This window comes from Coenobita brevimanus, chromosome 93 (genome assembly GCF_032717465.1).
Source record: "Coenobita brevimanus isolate Jiangsu-jjx chromosome 93, ASM3271746v2, whole genome shotgun sequence".
NCBI classification, from domain to species: domain Eukaryota; kingdom Metazoa; phylum Arthropoda; class Malacostraca; order Decapoda; family Coenobitidae; genus Coenobita; species Coenobita brevimanus.
Window position 1 is genome coordinate 49,557,528 of NC_137046.1, and position 16,447 is coordinate 49,573,974.

Sequence of the window (16,447 nt, forward strand, 5' to 3'; positions counted from 1 at the left end):
CCGCCCCGCCACCACCATCGCCCCCCGTGACCCCCCTGCCCCACGCCCCACACCACCTCGTTCAGGAGGCACCGTGGATTTGACGGAATCCCTTTCTTCAGTACTCTGATATTTACAGTGCTTGATTGGTCTTCTTGAATACTCCTCGATATTTTCCTAAGTCTGCTCTTCCTGAAAACTCCTCAGTATTTTACGCTTTTTCTTATTATTAAAAATCCCTCCTCGATATTTTGTGGTTTATATTCCTCATCGTGGATCCTCTTCGATATTTTTCGAGGTTTAGCTTACTCTTGTTCAGCACTCCTCGATAGCATACTATGACTATTGTTTTTTCGGACAGATTATTGCTCTCTGGGTACAATATTGATCTCGTTGATTTACTTAGACATTTACATTATTTAAAGTATACTGCTGCCGTTAGAATACTACTTCGATATTCAGTTTCCTTCTAGTGCTGTAATGCTCTTTCGCTATAATACTGTTGATCTTTATTGCTACTCTGATATTTACATTCTGTATTGCTCTTCGGGTATTCATTTAACTGAACATTCTTCTTTATACACTTTTTTGTTACTTTCGTACATACCTCCTTGATAACAGTTTTTTCTCCAGCTGAATAGTCCTCTTCGGCCAGAATACTGCTCTTACTGAATTTTCAATATTGCTCTCCCCCACAAAGATGCTTTTCAAATACCCACCTCTGTGTTCTAGATACTGCTCTATGATCCCGGACAACTGTTGATCAAGGCAAGTGAATATTCCTCTCCGGCCTATATTCTTTCCGGTAGAATAGGGTCCAACCATCGAATATTCCTCTTTCACCTGCGAATAGTCCTCTAAGTCCTCAAATATTCCTCCGATCTTTTATATTCATCTTCTGTATTGTGATACTGCTTTTAATTTCCTATATTCCCCTCTAATCTTTGAATATTAAATCATCGGTCCAATACTTATCTCTGATTTTACTGTACAGCTCGTTGGTCTTGTTATACATCACTCGTTTCAAAATACTTAGTACGGTATCTGGATATTTCTCTCTGATCTGAGAACATTAAGTGATCTCATAATCTTTGCAGTATCTGAATATTTTGATCCTATCTACGAATATTCACTTGTCTTATAATATTTCTCCGGGGTTTATATTTCCTCTGCAATCTATATATATTCAGTGATTTAATATTCTTTGCAAAGTGCGAATATTCCTCTGCGATCTACAAATATATTCGGCAGCATAATATTCTCTGCAGCATCCCAATATTCCCCCTCGATCATCATCTCCCGACTGGCGGCTAAGTAGCTTTTTTAAAGTGATCTGCAATGCAAACTTCTTCAGTTTCGGCTCCTCTTCCTTCTCCTGTCTTCCTCAGTTTCATCTCTTCCTCAAGGATTATTCATCTTCAGTTCGTCTCTTCCTTCTGTCTTCCTGGGATTCAACTATACCTCTTACATTCCTGTTTCAGGTGGTCTCTTCCTCCTATATTCCTAAGTTCCTGCTCTTCGTCCTTATATTTTTCTCAGTCTTCTTTAGTTTCAGTTTTCTTTCTCAGTTTCAGCCTGCTTCTTCCTTTATATTACTTAGTTTCAGTACTCTTCCTCAGGATCAGTCCCTTTTCCTTCCTCTGCGTCAGTCCGTGTCTTCCTGCAGTCTTCCTGTGTTTCAGCCTGTCTTCCAATATTTTCCTCAGTTTCAGTCCTTCTTCCTATATTTTACTCAGTTTCAGGCTGTCTTCCTCTTATCTCTCTCAGTATTAAGCCGTGTCTTCTCCGTCACTCAGTGCCGCTAAAAGGTCGCTCCCTGGGCCACAATTGAGCCTTACATCCCATCATAAAATCCTTGCATGACCTTTATTTCTCTGCATAGCCCTCATTACGTACTTAGACGTGTGTGTGTGTGTGTGTGTGTGTGTGTGTGTGTGTGTGTGTGTGTGTGTGTGTGTGTGTGTGTGTGTGTGTGTGTGTGTGTGTGTGTGTGTGTGTGTGTGTGTGTGTGTGTGTGTGTTTAATCAACTGAACGAGGTAGAAATGTAACAGTTATACACTTACGACTGAAATGATATAACATTATCCGATAACGCTCTCTAATGTGGGGCTGTACCTGTGTGGTTTGCTTAACAGGATAACAGTGGTCCTTACATACTTAATCCCCTACAGTACCGCTTAAAACTGTGGTGCGTGTGTGGTTAAATGTGGTTCCTGTATGTTATGTAATGCGGTGAAAGTGTAGTGAGAGTGTGATGTATGGCGGGGCGAGGGGGTCACTGTTTTGGTGCGTGCGTCCTGGATCGACCGCTGTGTAATTTACGAAGCCGACGAGGGGACAGGGGAGGGGCGGGTGGTGTGAGGGGAGGGGAAAGCCAAGGGAAGGAGCGAGGTGAGGGGAGACGGGAGAGGCGGCTGGACACGACACTACTCCTTCCACGGTCCAGGAGGCACTGAGCTTAGACTTCCAGGCACCAGCCCTCCATCTCTTGCCAGACTCCTCCTCTCGCTGCTTCCGTGACGCCATAGAGTCCTGCGCATGGTAGAGGGCGTCCTGGGAGTCCTCTGGGTCGAGTCCAAGAAGTGAAGTATATGGCGAGGCTCCAGCATTGAAAATTTACCCCATCCATGCAGACGCGTCTTTTATCATTTCATTCCTGCAGCTCTCAGATGATTTCATTTTAATTTAGCAGAGACACTTGTTAGTGAAGGGGATAATCAACACTATATCTATCCCCTCCAACCCAGAAATTGTCTCCTAAGCAGATAACACCATCTGCAGACAGTAAAAAAAAGAAAAAAAAAAGAAAAAAAAAAAAGTCACGGTGAAGGGTTTGAAGACATTTGGTGAGACAAAGGACTCGCGAAAAGTATTGTGTTGGGGCGAGGGAAAACGATTATGCTGCTTCTGACACCCAAAACTGAAATACAGTAACAGAACAGAAACTCAGTGGCCGTTCGAGTACGCACAAAACAAAAGACAACTAAAAAGAACTAGGAGAGCGCATACCGGTACCTCCGCCAATGCCATTAAAAAGGATCCGGATCCTAATCCATGGAAACAGGATCAGGATCCGTGGAGATAGGATCAGGATCAGCCCCCAATTTAATCAATTCTTTCCCGGCCCCTGGCACACCCTTCCATAAAATTTCACTGAAATTCATTGAGAAGTTGTGGAGATATTATGCGGGATACTCCGAATCTGGATCCGGAATCACCCCAAAATTGAATCACTTCTTCCTTGGCCCATGCCCCACCCTTTCTCAAAATTTCACTGAAATTCACTGAGAACTTTTGGGGATATCGTCTGGACAAACAGACAGACAGACAAACACGGGTGAATGAATAACCTTCAACTTCGTTGGTGGAGGAAATAAAAACTATTTACAAGTACAATGCCTTCTGGTACACAACGCACAGCAGCAGCAAAGACGATCACAAGTCACTGAATAATAACAAAACAAAATACAAGAAGAACAATCACATTATTTCTGAAAGTACAAAAAAATAATAATAATAAAATAATCATCTGCATCTGCAAAGACTCCGACGACCTACTATAAGCTGTTGGGAGGAAGATAAATTAACAGAAAGGAAACGTACTAAACATAAATATAAAAATATAGAAAAAAAAAAAAAACTTTGGAATGTCGTACCACAGAACCATCGTACAACCGCCTACTACGTTTCCTTAAATACTGCTTTACCCTTCAACTAACCTTATTCTCTTTCTCGGAGTCCTTCTTCTTCTTCCTCTTCTTCTTGCTCTTCTCACCATCCTCGCTCGACCTGGACTTCTTCTTCTTTTTCTTTTCTTCAGTGGGATCGTCGACGTTGGCCATCCCATTCTCGGTCTTCTTCTTCTTCTCCTCCACGGGCTTCTCCTCCTCCTTGGGCTTCTTCTTCTCCACCTCCTTAGGCTTCTTCTTCTCCTCCGGGGCGGGGGGCTCTGCGGGTTTGGCCAAGCCGTTCTCAGCCGGGGGTTTCTTTTTGATGAGTCGCCTCTGGGGGTGTAGTGGGGAAGGTGTTACGTTCATACACTGCTGGATGGATGGACGTATAGACAGACAGACAGATTAGACAGTCGGGGAGATAAACTGAGAGAGAGAGAGAGAGAGAGAGAGAGACTAAAATAGCGGACTGAGGAGGAGGAGGAGAATAAAAATAATAAGAAGAAACCAAATATGTGAAAAATAAGTACAAGCCTAACTTGAAACATAAAATTAAAGAAACAAAACAAACATAATTCAAAAAAGGAATATGATTAAAAGTAACAAAATAAAGTTAAAAAAAAAAAAAGTATCATCGACCATGAGTAAAGGATGTAAGTTACTGTTGACGATACCTACATATGTATAATTATTAGGCGTCGAGGTAGGGGAAGCATGCAGAGAGAGAGAGAGAGAGAGAGAGAGAGAGAGAGAGCGAATAATAATAATAATAATAATAATAATGTAATAAAATAATAATAACAATATAATACTAATACTAATAACAGTAATAATAATAATAATAATAATAATATTATTATTATTATTATTATCATTACTATTATTATCATCATCATTAGTAGTAGTAGTAGTATATAAAGAAAAAAAAGAATAAAGAAAAAAGGAAAGAAAAAAAGAAGGACAGGCAGAAAGATAGATAGACCGAAAGAGAACAGGGTGGATAAAGAACATAAAGACCAGAAATTAAGAGAAGGGTACTAAAATCTATGGTCGTGGCAGGAAGAAGGGGGATTGGCGAGTGATACGGATGCCACAGGACGGAATCAAAGTCAAACACAACATCCTACCCACCGAGATCACCTCATCATCATCATCATCATCATTCATCCTCTCCTCGTCCTCCAAATCGTCCTCCTCCTTGGCCTCCATCTCCCCTTCAATCGTCGCAGAATACTTCACCTCGTACTTGCTCTCCATCTCCTCCTCCTCCATTCGATATTCCTCGTTTTCTTCCACATATTCCTCCTTTTCCTCAATGTACTCCTCCTCCTTATAGTGACGACTCGAAATGTAGTCGTCATCGTCATCGTCTTTCTTCATCGAGGACCAGAAATCGTCATCTTCATCCTCGCACTCCATCTGTTTTGATTTCGTTGTACCAGGAGCGAGACGGGACTGATTAGTAAACAAACAAACACCACCAAAAACACACAGAAAACTCGCACTTACCGTATTTTTTTTTTCCCCTCTTGCCCCTGGTGACTCGGAATGCCTCGTTTGCCCTGCCTTCCCCTCGTTAGGCCTTGTTAGGTGGTGTTATGGCGCCAATTAGCCCAGAAGTGTGTGGTAAGAGATGATACCCCCTTCGCCTTCCCACGGACGTTCAGGTATTATAAAGATCTCTTACAGCAGATAGTAATGGTATCATATTAGGGCTGTCCTGTTTTCGCTATTACCACGATCAGCATTTATTATTATTATTATTATTATTATTATTATTATTACCACTACTACTGCTACTACCGTTATTACTGTTTATGTTCATTATATGAGACTACCTTCGTTTCGCTTCGTTACTGATACTTTTATTTTCTTCTCTTTACTATTTCCATACCTCTTATTTCTCTTCTCTTAATTTTCGCACCGCATAATGAATCTCTTGTCTATGTATAACTTCAGCTGAAAATAAGGCACCCCAACTAAAGCGTGACAACTGTGCCTTTGCTTTCAAGAGACTGGTGATGGTTAACACGTGAAGCCTGTGGGAGGTTCCGGAATTGTACCACCTGACAGTCAAGCGTATTTGCCAAGTTGCCAAACTTAACCAAATGTAGCATAACTGAACTTAGACATGAAAACTGGCAGTAGAGGAAAAGATATAATTTTGCATTAATAAAGTAATAAAAATATGTAACTCAAAAAAATTTGGGTTTTTATTGAACGCGAGTTTTCATTTAAGTAAACTGAAAATGGCTCTACTGAGCAGCAAATTATATTTCAAGTAACCATTGGAAAATGTCAATTTTGGTGATGACTGTCAATGTCTAAATTAAATATTATGTAGCTAAAAAAAAAAAAAAGTTTACCAAGGTGTGTGAGGATACGGTAGGCCTAGTGTTTGTTTCAAGACTGATATCTATGGTCTACTGTGTCGATAATATTCTTGTCAGCTCAGGAGGCTTTCTAACACTTTTCTTGACCAATTTGTTTTGCACAGGGTACGTCAATCTCTTGTATGCCATCTATGTCACCTGTATCCATACCATTAAGACATACCTAACAAAGATGACAAGAGTAAAATGTGATTTACAAAATGTATGACAACGGATGAGGTGTAATAAAGCCTCCTAAGCCCACGGCAATACTGGTGTGTCCGTGCAAACCCACCAAACTTAAAGTATCTGTGCAGCTGAAATGAAAAACAAATAAAATTAGAAATAAAATAATTGCAAATAAAATGACAATGCATAACAGTTAACAGTTATGGTACAGCAAAGAACAAGTATCAATTAGTAAGCTACTGTACTGTATGTGATATATTTAAATAAAATATAAGACAAAGCTAACATAATTACCATGCATGAAAATAAACTGACATAAATCTTAATAGCTGAATAAAACATGGCAAAGATGCTTGGAAATGATACATAAAATTATGCAACAATGGAAGATACAAAAGCAATCAGCATAAATAAGCTCTGATGTAAAAGCATGAATAGCATCAAAGACTGCATAAAAAATAACATTCTTAAACTTAAACAATATATGGCATTAACAGAAATATCGTAATATACTCAGTGTTTGTTAATCATTAAAAAGAAAACTAACTAAAAAAAAAAAAAGCTACTACCAAAGAAAAACACAAACACAGACAAAAGGTTTAGAATGCATTGTTAGCCCATGCACTATATAAAAAAAAAAAATCTTAACCCTTTCAATCCGGTGACTTTCTTTTCTACTCTTGCTGCCTAAAAACCATTTTATTCCACTTAGGCGGGGGTATGCAGGCTGTGAGAAGGTTAATGAAGAATGTTTCTGATCTCATCACTACAAATGGTTTCTCCAACGTGGGAAAAAAATCGTCTGGAGGTGGCAAGAACACAACAAAAATACATCACCGGATTCAAAAGGTTAAATGAATAAGATGTACTAACTCTGGGACAGGGAAAAAAAAAAAAAAAAAAAAATGTGCCATCGTAGTGACGGGGTTCAGGATTGTGGAAAATGATATAAAATAAACAAAGGGAAGGGAACAAGCTGTATAGGTTGTGCGGCCGCCTAAATTGCCCCGCCCTTTACAGTATTCTGGCTAAAGGGTCACGAACATGAGGGAATTTAAATTATTCCGCGATTTGCTTCAAGAAATTATCCAGTTTTCTTCAGGTGATTAATCTCTTGCTTTCTCAGCTGATGATTCTTATAATTCACAGCCCTTGCTGATCCCGTGATGCAAGTAAACCTCATACGCACGTAGAGTATAAGCAGAAAAATACTCACAGCTTGAGAAATTCCATGTTGCATAATCTTTAACGCACGCAGTTCGCTTTAATTCCTCTGATTAATTCATAAAAATTACCAACCGGTAATTGCTTCCCTTTCTGTAGGTTCTTCAGTGTCAAGTCAATGAATTTACAAACCAAACTGAGTGGGAACCCTTGTTTTGTGTGTGTGTGTGTGTGTGTGTGTGTGTGTGTGTGTGTGTGGTTTAACTGATTCAATCCGAGGGTGTATTATACATTTTATTATTTTATCACACAAGATTTTAGTACCTCTAGGACAGACTTTTCGACATCGATGGTTTAGATATACCAATCACTAACTCCCTGACTGCGAAGGTTCCCGTAATCTATTATAATCTCTTAACTGCAGGAATATAATCAAAGGGCGCACCATCCTATTGACGTTTACATTATTATTATTACTATTATTATTATTATTATTATTATTATTATTATCATCAGTTCAACCAGTTCACATCCATAACTGCGCATAAATAAAAACAAATGAGCCTCAAAAGCTGATGTATCACAACGGTAACCTCTATAAGAAATGGATGCAGCTGGGCACATTAATCTCCATCATCCGCCATTTATAAGCTCCCCGACCGTCAGGAAAGTGTAATGAATTACTGGATTTGGGCGCTTTAATTATTCTGAAACTCTACAATGAGATTTCATGAGTTATATTTTCTTTTATATTGTTTCATTTCAGCCCAGTATGCCTCTAACTTCCACTAACCTGAATAAACCTGTAGCGAGATCAAAACATAATTCGTCCCTGGCTGCGTACAGTATGATTGCTGTCAATAATTCCTTTCCTCGTGTGGACCCTAAAACTAAAAGGAGACCAGTTTAAATTATTAAAGCACACTTGAAATCTACTGGCTAGTTTAGCAAGATCTCAAGAGTTTTGACAGTTCAAAAAGGCAGTGTTAAACTGCTGAATCCAACTGTAAATTAACTTGTATCGTACCAAGATGCATACTCGGATATTCCAGGCTTGCTGAGTGACCCCTCAGATCGTCCAATCCAAGGTTACTGTCACATTCCTAACTTACTCCCCTTAGAGTGCCAGCAGAGAGGTAATAACAAAAATAGCAGAGTTACGAGCGGCGTGGTAGGGACGCTGCTTACATGGGCTTTTTGTTCACACGCCGTGCACCTGCGGGGTCCAAATGGGGAGTGACATCTGGCGGGGAGCAGGAGCATGCGTTGGTAAAGAAGTGCTGCATGATAACGTTTTACTACGTTACGGGAGGGTGAGACCAAAAGGAAAGTGACGTGGAAATACTCAACAACGTAATAATGTAAAGTAACAAAAATCCGGGCAACCACGGAAGGTAATGGGAACTGACATTGGCGGGAGCAGGAGAGTTCGCTGGTAAAGAAAATACCACGTGAAAGAGTTTTATTGTTACGAGTGAGGACAAAGCCCTTGCGAGTCTTTCAGTAAGTAGTGGCATTTTCTCACATATGAGCGGCCCAACCCAGCCCGGCCCGACCGTGACGCTTTTGAGAAGCTTGCATCTCAGCGACCACTGGGCCGATCACTGCGTGGTTTGCACTATATGATAGCCCAATTCTTTAAGATTTGTTTTTGACAGGTTTCATTACACCCCGGCGGTGCACGTGGCACGCGACATGCGCCAGGTGCAGCATGATGAAAATCTTCAAATAGCCATTAATATAATCTAGGCATCCTCGGGGTGTAAGGCGACATATCAATGCTTTCAGATTTAAATGGCCTCACTCGGACCTCGCCGACATAGGCGTTTTAATGGTGTTACGGGTGGAAGTAACCAAGACGAGAGTGACATGCTAAGGGAGTATTCTTAAAAAAATGTAATCACTGTCAATCTGAGTAATAACAGAATGAAATATTAAGTGCCATAAAGATTAACTAAAATGCGGCTAATATTACGGACCAAGAAAACATGCACTTAAGGTATGTTTTAAGAAATGCAAAAATAAAAGCAAAATAATGATATCAAGAAAGTAATATAATTAATTAGGAAAAAAGTCCAGTGATATTATAGCAAGCAAGAAGGAAATAACTGAAGTACAAATGAAGTAAAAACGTAATATCGTTCAGTAATGCATGAAAAAAGTCAGTGTGGGTTTCTTACAATAGCTTCAATGGAATATTTTCTTCAACGCAATGACATGCAGAGAAGGAATAAAATAATACAAAAGAATCAGAAAAAAAACGAGGGATATGACGATTCCGATGCTGCAAGCAAGTACAGTTGAACACCAATTATCCAGAAATGGAGCAATTTAACGGACTGGCAGTTTTTCTGAATTAGTGAAGCTTAATCTCACAAAAATAAGAAATCACATGAATACTGAAATATAATTACTGTGGTAGGCATACCAATTTTCCTTACCAAGTTTACAGCATTGAGCATAAAGAGCATATAGGCCTATTCTCTTGAAAGTAAATCTTTTGCCTACCGGTATTATATACGAAGATTTACTTCACAAAAGCTGGGTAAAATAGAAAATACAGAAATACGGTACCACGAACAGCACACAAAATTTGCTTGCCAAAATCCCGCATGACAGACATATTAAAAACTCATTAAACCACACCTATTACCACCTTCACTAGGATGATACCTTGTTAATATTTCACTACTGCACTTTCCAGATGATTACATTCAGACTAGGAGCGATTTCTGATAATGGAGGTGTTAAATGTAGCTTTCATTAACCCCTGCATTTTCCAGGGTTCCTTTCCAAGATGAATAAAATCTTTTGGGGACAACAAGAGCACCTAAAAAGCATCGTACTGAATGGGTTAAAAGCGTATGGCTTAACAAATTTCAGGACTAACAAAATCCAGACAACTGATGCTCAACTGTATGAATTAGCCGTAGAAAGTGTGACATGGGCAGTCTTTACGCCATAGTCTGACATGACATACTGCTTAAGATACGCCAAAGTAAGTGTGAAATTGCACACTTCTTAAGACGAGCTGGCGAATACGGCGAGGGTGAGGCAGAGTTAGATTAGTGAGGGGAACTAAAACTACTTACATTAGTGTGAGGTGTGGGGGAGACGTCCTGGCCCCCTGCCCCACCACCACTGCACTCCTCCACACCACCCTCAGCACACTCCTGCACATCACCTTCATCACCACCATACTCTTCCATACCACCCTCACTATCACCACCACCCTCGCCACACTCCCCCTCACTGTCACCACACACACTCTTGGTTGAACTGGGGGTCAGGGCGCCTGAGTGGGGGGATGGGGGAAGAGGGGAGGTGCTGGAGGAAGGTAGGGGAGACACTTGGTCAATGGAGGTCAAAGTGGGGTCAGAGGTGGCAGTGGCCTGGCCCCCTGCGTCCCAGTTCCCGCTGCCAGTGTGGGGGTCACTGTCCCCCTGGGGTCGTTCGCTCGGGCAAAGGGGTGGAGGGTCACATACCTCCCCCGGGGTCTCTGACAGTACTGGCTGACTTGACAAGGCTTCCGAGAGCGACTCAGTATTAAGTATACTAGATTCTGATGTTGTAAGAAGCAGCATATCAGGTTGCAGCTCCACACTGCCTGAGGTGTTCTGGGTCTCTGAATCACAGACCTCGAGGATTTGTGTATGCTGTGTGTAGGACTGTGTGTAGACACAGTGCTGTGCCTCACCAGGAGTGGCCATGTCATCCACTATCAACAGAGGGGTTTCGCCAGAGCGGACGGAGTCCTGCTGGAGGTGTGGCATTGCCAGGTCATTAAGAAAGGTGAAGTCACCCCTAGGGTGCGGGGAATCGTGTGAGGGTAAGGATGAGGGCAGCAGGTCAGGGGAGGATTCCAGTGAGTCAGGGTTGCTAAGGTCAGCCAGTTTGGTGGGGGACAGCAAGTCAATGCCACTCTCGTCATCGGCGGGACCCAAAGACTCCTTTAGTGGGCCCAGCTCAGCGAGGGAATCCAGGCTGAGGGCAGGAGCGGAGGCAGGGGGAACAGCGGAAAGGGCAGGGATGGGCTCTATGGAGTCACAGCTCAGGAGGGAGTTGAGGGTGGGGGAGGGTGGGGGCTCCAGGGAGTCGGGTTGACATAGACGAACACTGAGCTCTGCCTCTATTAGTTCCTGCAGGGAGGGGGTGGTGGCCTTGCCGGGGCTCAGGGCCAGGTTAGTGTTGACATCAAACTCTAGTGAGTCCATCTCCACCCCCACGCTACTTACGACGCTCTCAGCCTTCTTCACGTCAGCCATGATGGAACCTGCAACACAAAAACACCTGTCGTTAGTTGTGCCAAACACAGTAGTATACATGTCGGCATAAGCATCTCGCAAAAAACTACTTTTTGTTTACTTATCACTCAACCACCACAAATTCTCAATCACCAAATGCGTCTGTCAGCATATTCTTCATTCAGTACACTTGATCACAACAGAAGCAGCATACTGCCTTTACCTCAACACATTAGTTACGAGCAATTCTTTCCAGAACCAGTCACTGAACCCACCAAAACTCTTCCACAAACAGCCTGTTAACTTCCCCACATTTGAACACTCCAAGGCGCGAAATCAAAAGTTGTTGTTGTTGATCAACCCCAATCTGTCTGACTGAGCAGACCCATCAACCACAGGCATGTAACCGTCCCTGCAGGGCCGTTCCATGTAGTAAACCTATGTTTCCTTGCCGCTGACAGCACCTGGCGACAGTGAGGTGCAGGGGAAAAGGTGAAGGTTTGGTTCCTTGATGGACGTCGCACTTGCGTCTCTTCACTCAGTTAGCGGTGGTATCATTGCAGGTTCCGCAACACCTCGTTATCTGCTTATATGGTTACCACCCAGCAATGTAAATGGTTTCCTAGGGTATAGGACACCATTAGGCTTGTCATTCAGAGTACAGCCACGTGACGTGGAAAGAGGAGCAACAAAATGCAACGGGAAGGAAAGGGAGAAGTAAAAAGAGAGGAGGGCAGCCACAGAGGCTGAATGCTAAAGGTGAGGTAGAAGTAGGCAGCACTACATCATGTGAGTGGATGATGGTCGCCACCACCTACCACCAAATCGAAAGTAAATATAAACAGCGAACTCGTAAAGAAGACTTGCCCCAAACCAATATAACTTTCTAATCGCAATAATGCTCATATGCCAAATCTGGAAAAAAAAAAAAAAAAAAAAAAAGCATAATAATGGCCAATAGTTCCTCTACACTGTCTCCAAACTGTGCCAAATGTAATGCGACTAACGAACCTAATCTTGACTAATAATCACGAGCACTGGAGTTTTCGTGTTGTAAATTTAGGATCCTCACACGTACAGGAACTACTGACAGTGTTCGTAACTGCTACCTAATTATAATTTTCAATTACTTATTGTCACTCACAATCACTCAATCACTGAAATTCGACAAACAGTCAATTATCATTATTTTCCTTAACTGAACGCTTCAGTTGTGGATTTCAAGTGTAGGATGGAAATTGAAGACCAGGATGTCCTCACTGTACAGCCTCAGTGCCGAGTGCTGAAGAGGGGGATATGAATGTAGGAAAGGACCTCGTGAACTAGATTCTCGGGCTACCTAAGGTTCGACACACACACACACACACACACACACACACACACACGCACACACACACACACACACACACGCACGCACACACACGCACACACACGCACACACACACACACACACGCACCATGAGGGGCCAATGCTCAGGAGGCTATTTTGGTCATAACTTCCCGAGCCCCATCCTCCCTTACTCCCCTCACTCCCTTCCCTCACACTCCCTCCTCACTCCCTTCTAGCACAAACCCCTTTTTCCTCCCCTCCCTTGAAAGCTTGCCCTTCTCTCTTTCCCCTTGCTCGCCATTTAGCCCCTCCCCTAAGAGCCCTCCTCACCCTCTCTCTCCCCACTCCTCCTCTCCCAGCAACCAGCCAACTTTACTTCATGGCAAAATCAGTTCTGTAACTCCTTGGTGCCATTTGTTTTACTCTCATTTTCTGCCACTTGTAAAGAAAACGGCTAGGTAATCTAACCCTAACTTTGTCACAGACCCTCGAAAATTAAATCAGTGTCCATTCTATGTCGGTGCCATCTGGTTCAGTCCTCTTCTCTGGCTCTATCAGACAGAACAACGTAATCATTTTAACAAGACATACCACACACATATCCTGCACATACAACAAGCAGCCACCCGAAGGTAATGTTAAAATTCGTTCTTTGACGTGTGGTTTATTCTTTACGATCTTTTTTCCGTCAGTTATAACAAATACAGTCATATCCAACACTACAGCCGTCACTCAAAAGCAAATGGTAAACGCTGTTCATTTGCTAGTTTCTTGCTTTTAACCCTTTAACTTTTTACGACTTATTAATATGGCTTAATCCAACTAATGGCACAGTTTTATTAACCGTGATCATCACCATCATAACCCTAATTCCTTCCCCCCCCCCAAAAAAAAAAGGGGGTGGGTAGGATATAAAACCAACGAAAAAATAAAAGAAAAAAAAGTAACTATCAACAGACTTTTCAGTAAAACAGGCCACTTAATCATGCAAACATTCGAAATCTTGGCTCTAGATCACAAGTAAAAACACATTCTTTCTTCTTATATGCGCTTCACTGAATCAGCCTCCTTGTGGAATGGAGCCATACCGCCAACTGCCAAATTAAACAAATGGGTGCAACTCTTGTCACGAGCATCTCCATCTATCCATTCATCCATACATGCATGCGAATATTTCGATCTTTTCTCAAATCTCACGCTTCCTTAATCTCCATACCTAACTTTCGCACACATCCATATACCGTACTCTCTCCATCCATCTTCGTGGCATTACAGGTATCCTTCTACTGTCAAACTCTCATACCCTATATCCTTTTCGCCACCTAATCTGTTCTGCCTATTTAACATGACTATATACTACTTACACATACTTTCTTTCACCCTTCAATTAATGAACTTTCTTATACATAATTCTTTCTCGAGTCTCTATACTTCTTACCCTCTCCAGTCTATCCAACCCTCAGTGAGAGTGCCATTTCCATTGCTCTCACTGTTTTTTTAAATTGTCAGATCAAAGTCACGCCCATATTGTACGATCATGTGGACACTAACACACTCTCACGTCAGACTCTAGTACCGTTTTCTCTTTTAAATAAAAAATATGGAAAAATACATAACTAATCGAAAGGATAATCCGATTCCGTATACCTAATCGAAAGGATAATCCGATTTCATTAAACTAATCGAAAGGATAATCCGAGTCTGTTTAACTAATCGAAAAGATAATCCGATTCCATTCATTTCCGGGTAACTCTAAATCACAATCATTTCGTCCGTCCACCATCAGAGACACCTAAGTTATATTCTGCCCTTCACAACCCAGCCTCACTGAGGTCAAAAGATAAACTGCTCTTTGCTTTACTTTGTATTCCCTTTGTCAACCAGCTTAATTTCTGACTTGTTAATTTTGTCATGGCCACCCTGAATGAACTCTGGGATTAAGGGTTTGGCGCTAGATAGGTCTGATTACGTATAGAATGCACCAAGTTAACCCTTCGTTGCTATGGGTAATGGGTCTATCTGAGTATATAATTCAGGCTAATCTCGCCACACTTTGATCTACAATTACAATAATCAACTGGTTCATGAACTACTGTATCATTGTAATTATGCCACAAAGTTTCATCAGAACATGCTTGGGGATGTTGCTATATAACCCATGTACGGTCAAAGACTGGATTCGATCCCACCTGAGGAAGACGTATAACGCCTTCAATCTTGTGATGTATTCTGAATTTCATTCCTACAAAAAGCCAGACGCATTTACTAAGGTTAGGGAAGACATTCCGAAGTGGAGTCAGAGATAGCCTTCATTAAAACCCTCTCGTTATTAAACGTCCTTCGTAAGTTCAATAAAATCGTCTGGGGGTAACAAGAATAAACTAAACTAATGCATCATCGCAATGAATGGGTTTTGAGGATGAAGCAGTAAGTTCTTTCTTTACACATTCTCACAGTACCCTGTCGAGGTTCCCTCGATGATGTACACTCTCACTCATGAGCAGAGCCACCCCAGTATTACAAGCTTCGTCATGCACATCGCGTTCTACACCCACAAAACCTATCACATCCATACCCACACGTGAGGCACTGAGTAAAGGCGTATCACTTTTCCACAGACAGAAAATTCTGCTCTTTGCCCCCACGGATCAGTTGCCAATTAGGATTCGTAAAACAAGGTTTTCATGGCTATTGTATAGCTCTTCGCCCATGTCAGGCGTGTGCAAGCCGGCCGTTAATGTACATGTATACTCAAAGATCATCCTCGCTACAGTATCACAAGAACGCAAAAGTTTGCATCAGTATGCCTGCAGAAGTGGTCCACACAACTATCTAACCATCAGTCAATACTTCAATATTCAGAGAAAAGCATGCTATTCTACGGTTCTTTATATATTGCTACCACCATTATTATGATTATCGTATCCCAATTTCTCACAAATGCTTCCTGAAATGTGCAATACATTCTTTATTTCCCTAAGCCGGAGGGTGTTATTATATTACGGCATACCTTGTATTCTTGATAAAATCAAACGAATTTATTCAGCTGACGAGGGCCTTTTCCAACTGGAAGGGTTAGATATACCCTTCATAAACCTCATCACTACTAGACGCCACCCCTAAACTGTGAAAGATCGTGTGTGAACAGCATGAGTGAAATGAAGATGTCCTTGGAGTGAAGGGGAAAACTACCAGTACTTTCCCAAGCACTGTGAATTTTCCGGGATGTTCTGGTTATTGCATGTGGTTTAAAACACGTCAGTCGGGGTGAGGTTATGTGCCGTGTTTTTGGTCACGTAACGCTAGCTGGGGCACCGGCTACTTACTTACCCTCAAATGTTGTGGATTCCAGCAGCCTTGCCTAGACCTAAATCGATTTTTAGAAAATGAGAACGGGTATTGTTTTCCTACTTTCCTTAACGTCTTCAGCTCCACAGCCCCCGTACAAATTCCTTGTCTCCGGTACCACATCAGCCCTAGGATGTCATGTATATTCT

At 41.8% G+C, this 16,447-nt stretch overlaps 1 protein-coding gene across 1 annotated transcript in view; it reads right to left on the reverse strand.

Annotated features, from left to right (window-relative positions):
- The window catches only part of LOC145412431 (uncharacterized), a 258,467-nt gene that overhangs the window by 229,698 nt on the left and 12,322 nt on the right, over positions 1-16,447 (reverse strand). Inside the window, exons 6-7 of the mRNA XM_080282316.1 lie at positions 11,612-11,649; positions 3,700-3,984 (exon numbers count right to left, since the gene is read on the reverse strand). Of these exons, the coding sequence (XP_080138442.1) occupies positions 3,700-3,984; positions 11,612-11,649 (323 nt within the window). The remainder of the gene's footprint in view (positions 1-3,699; positions 3,985-11,611; positions 11,650-16,447) is intronic.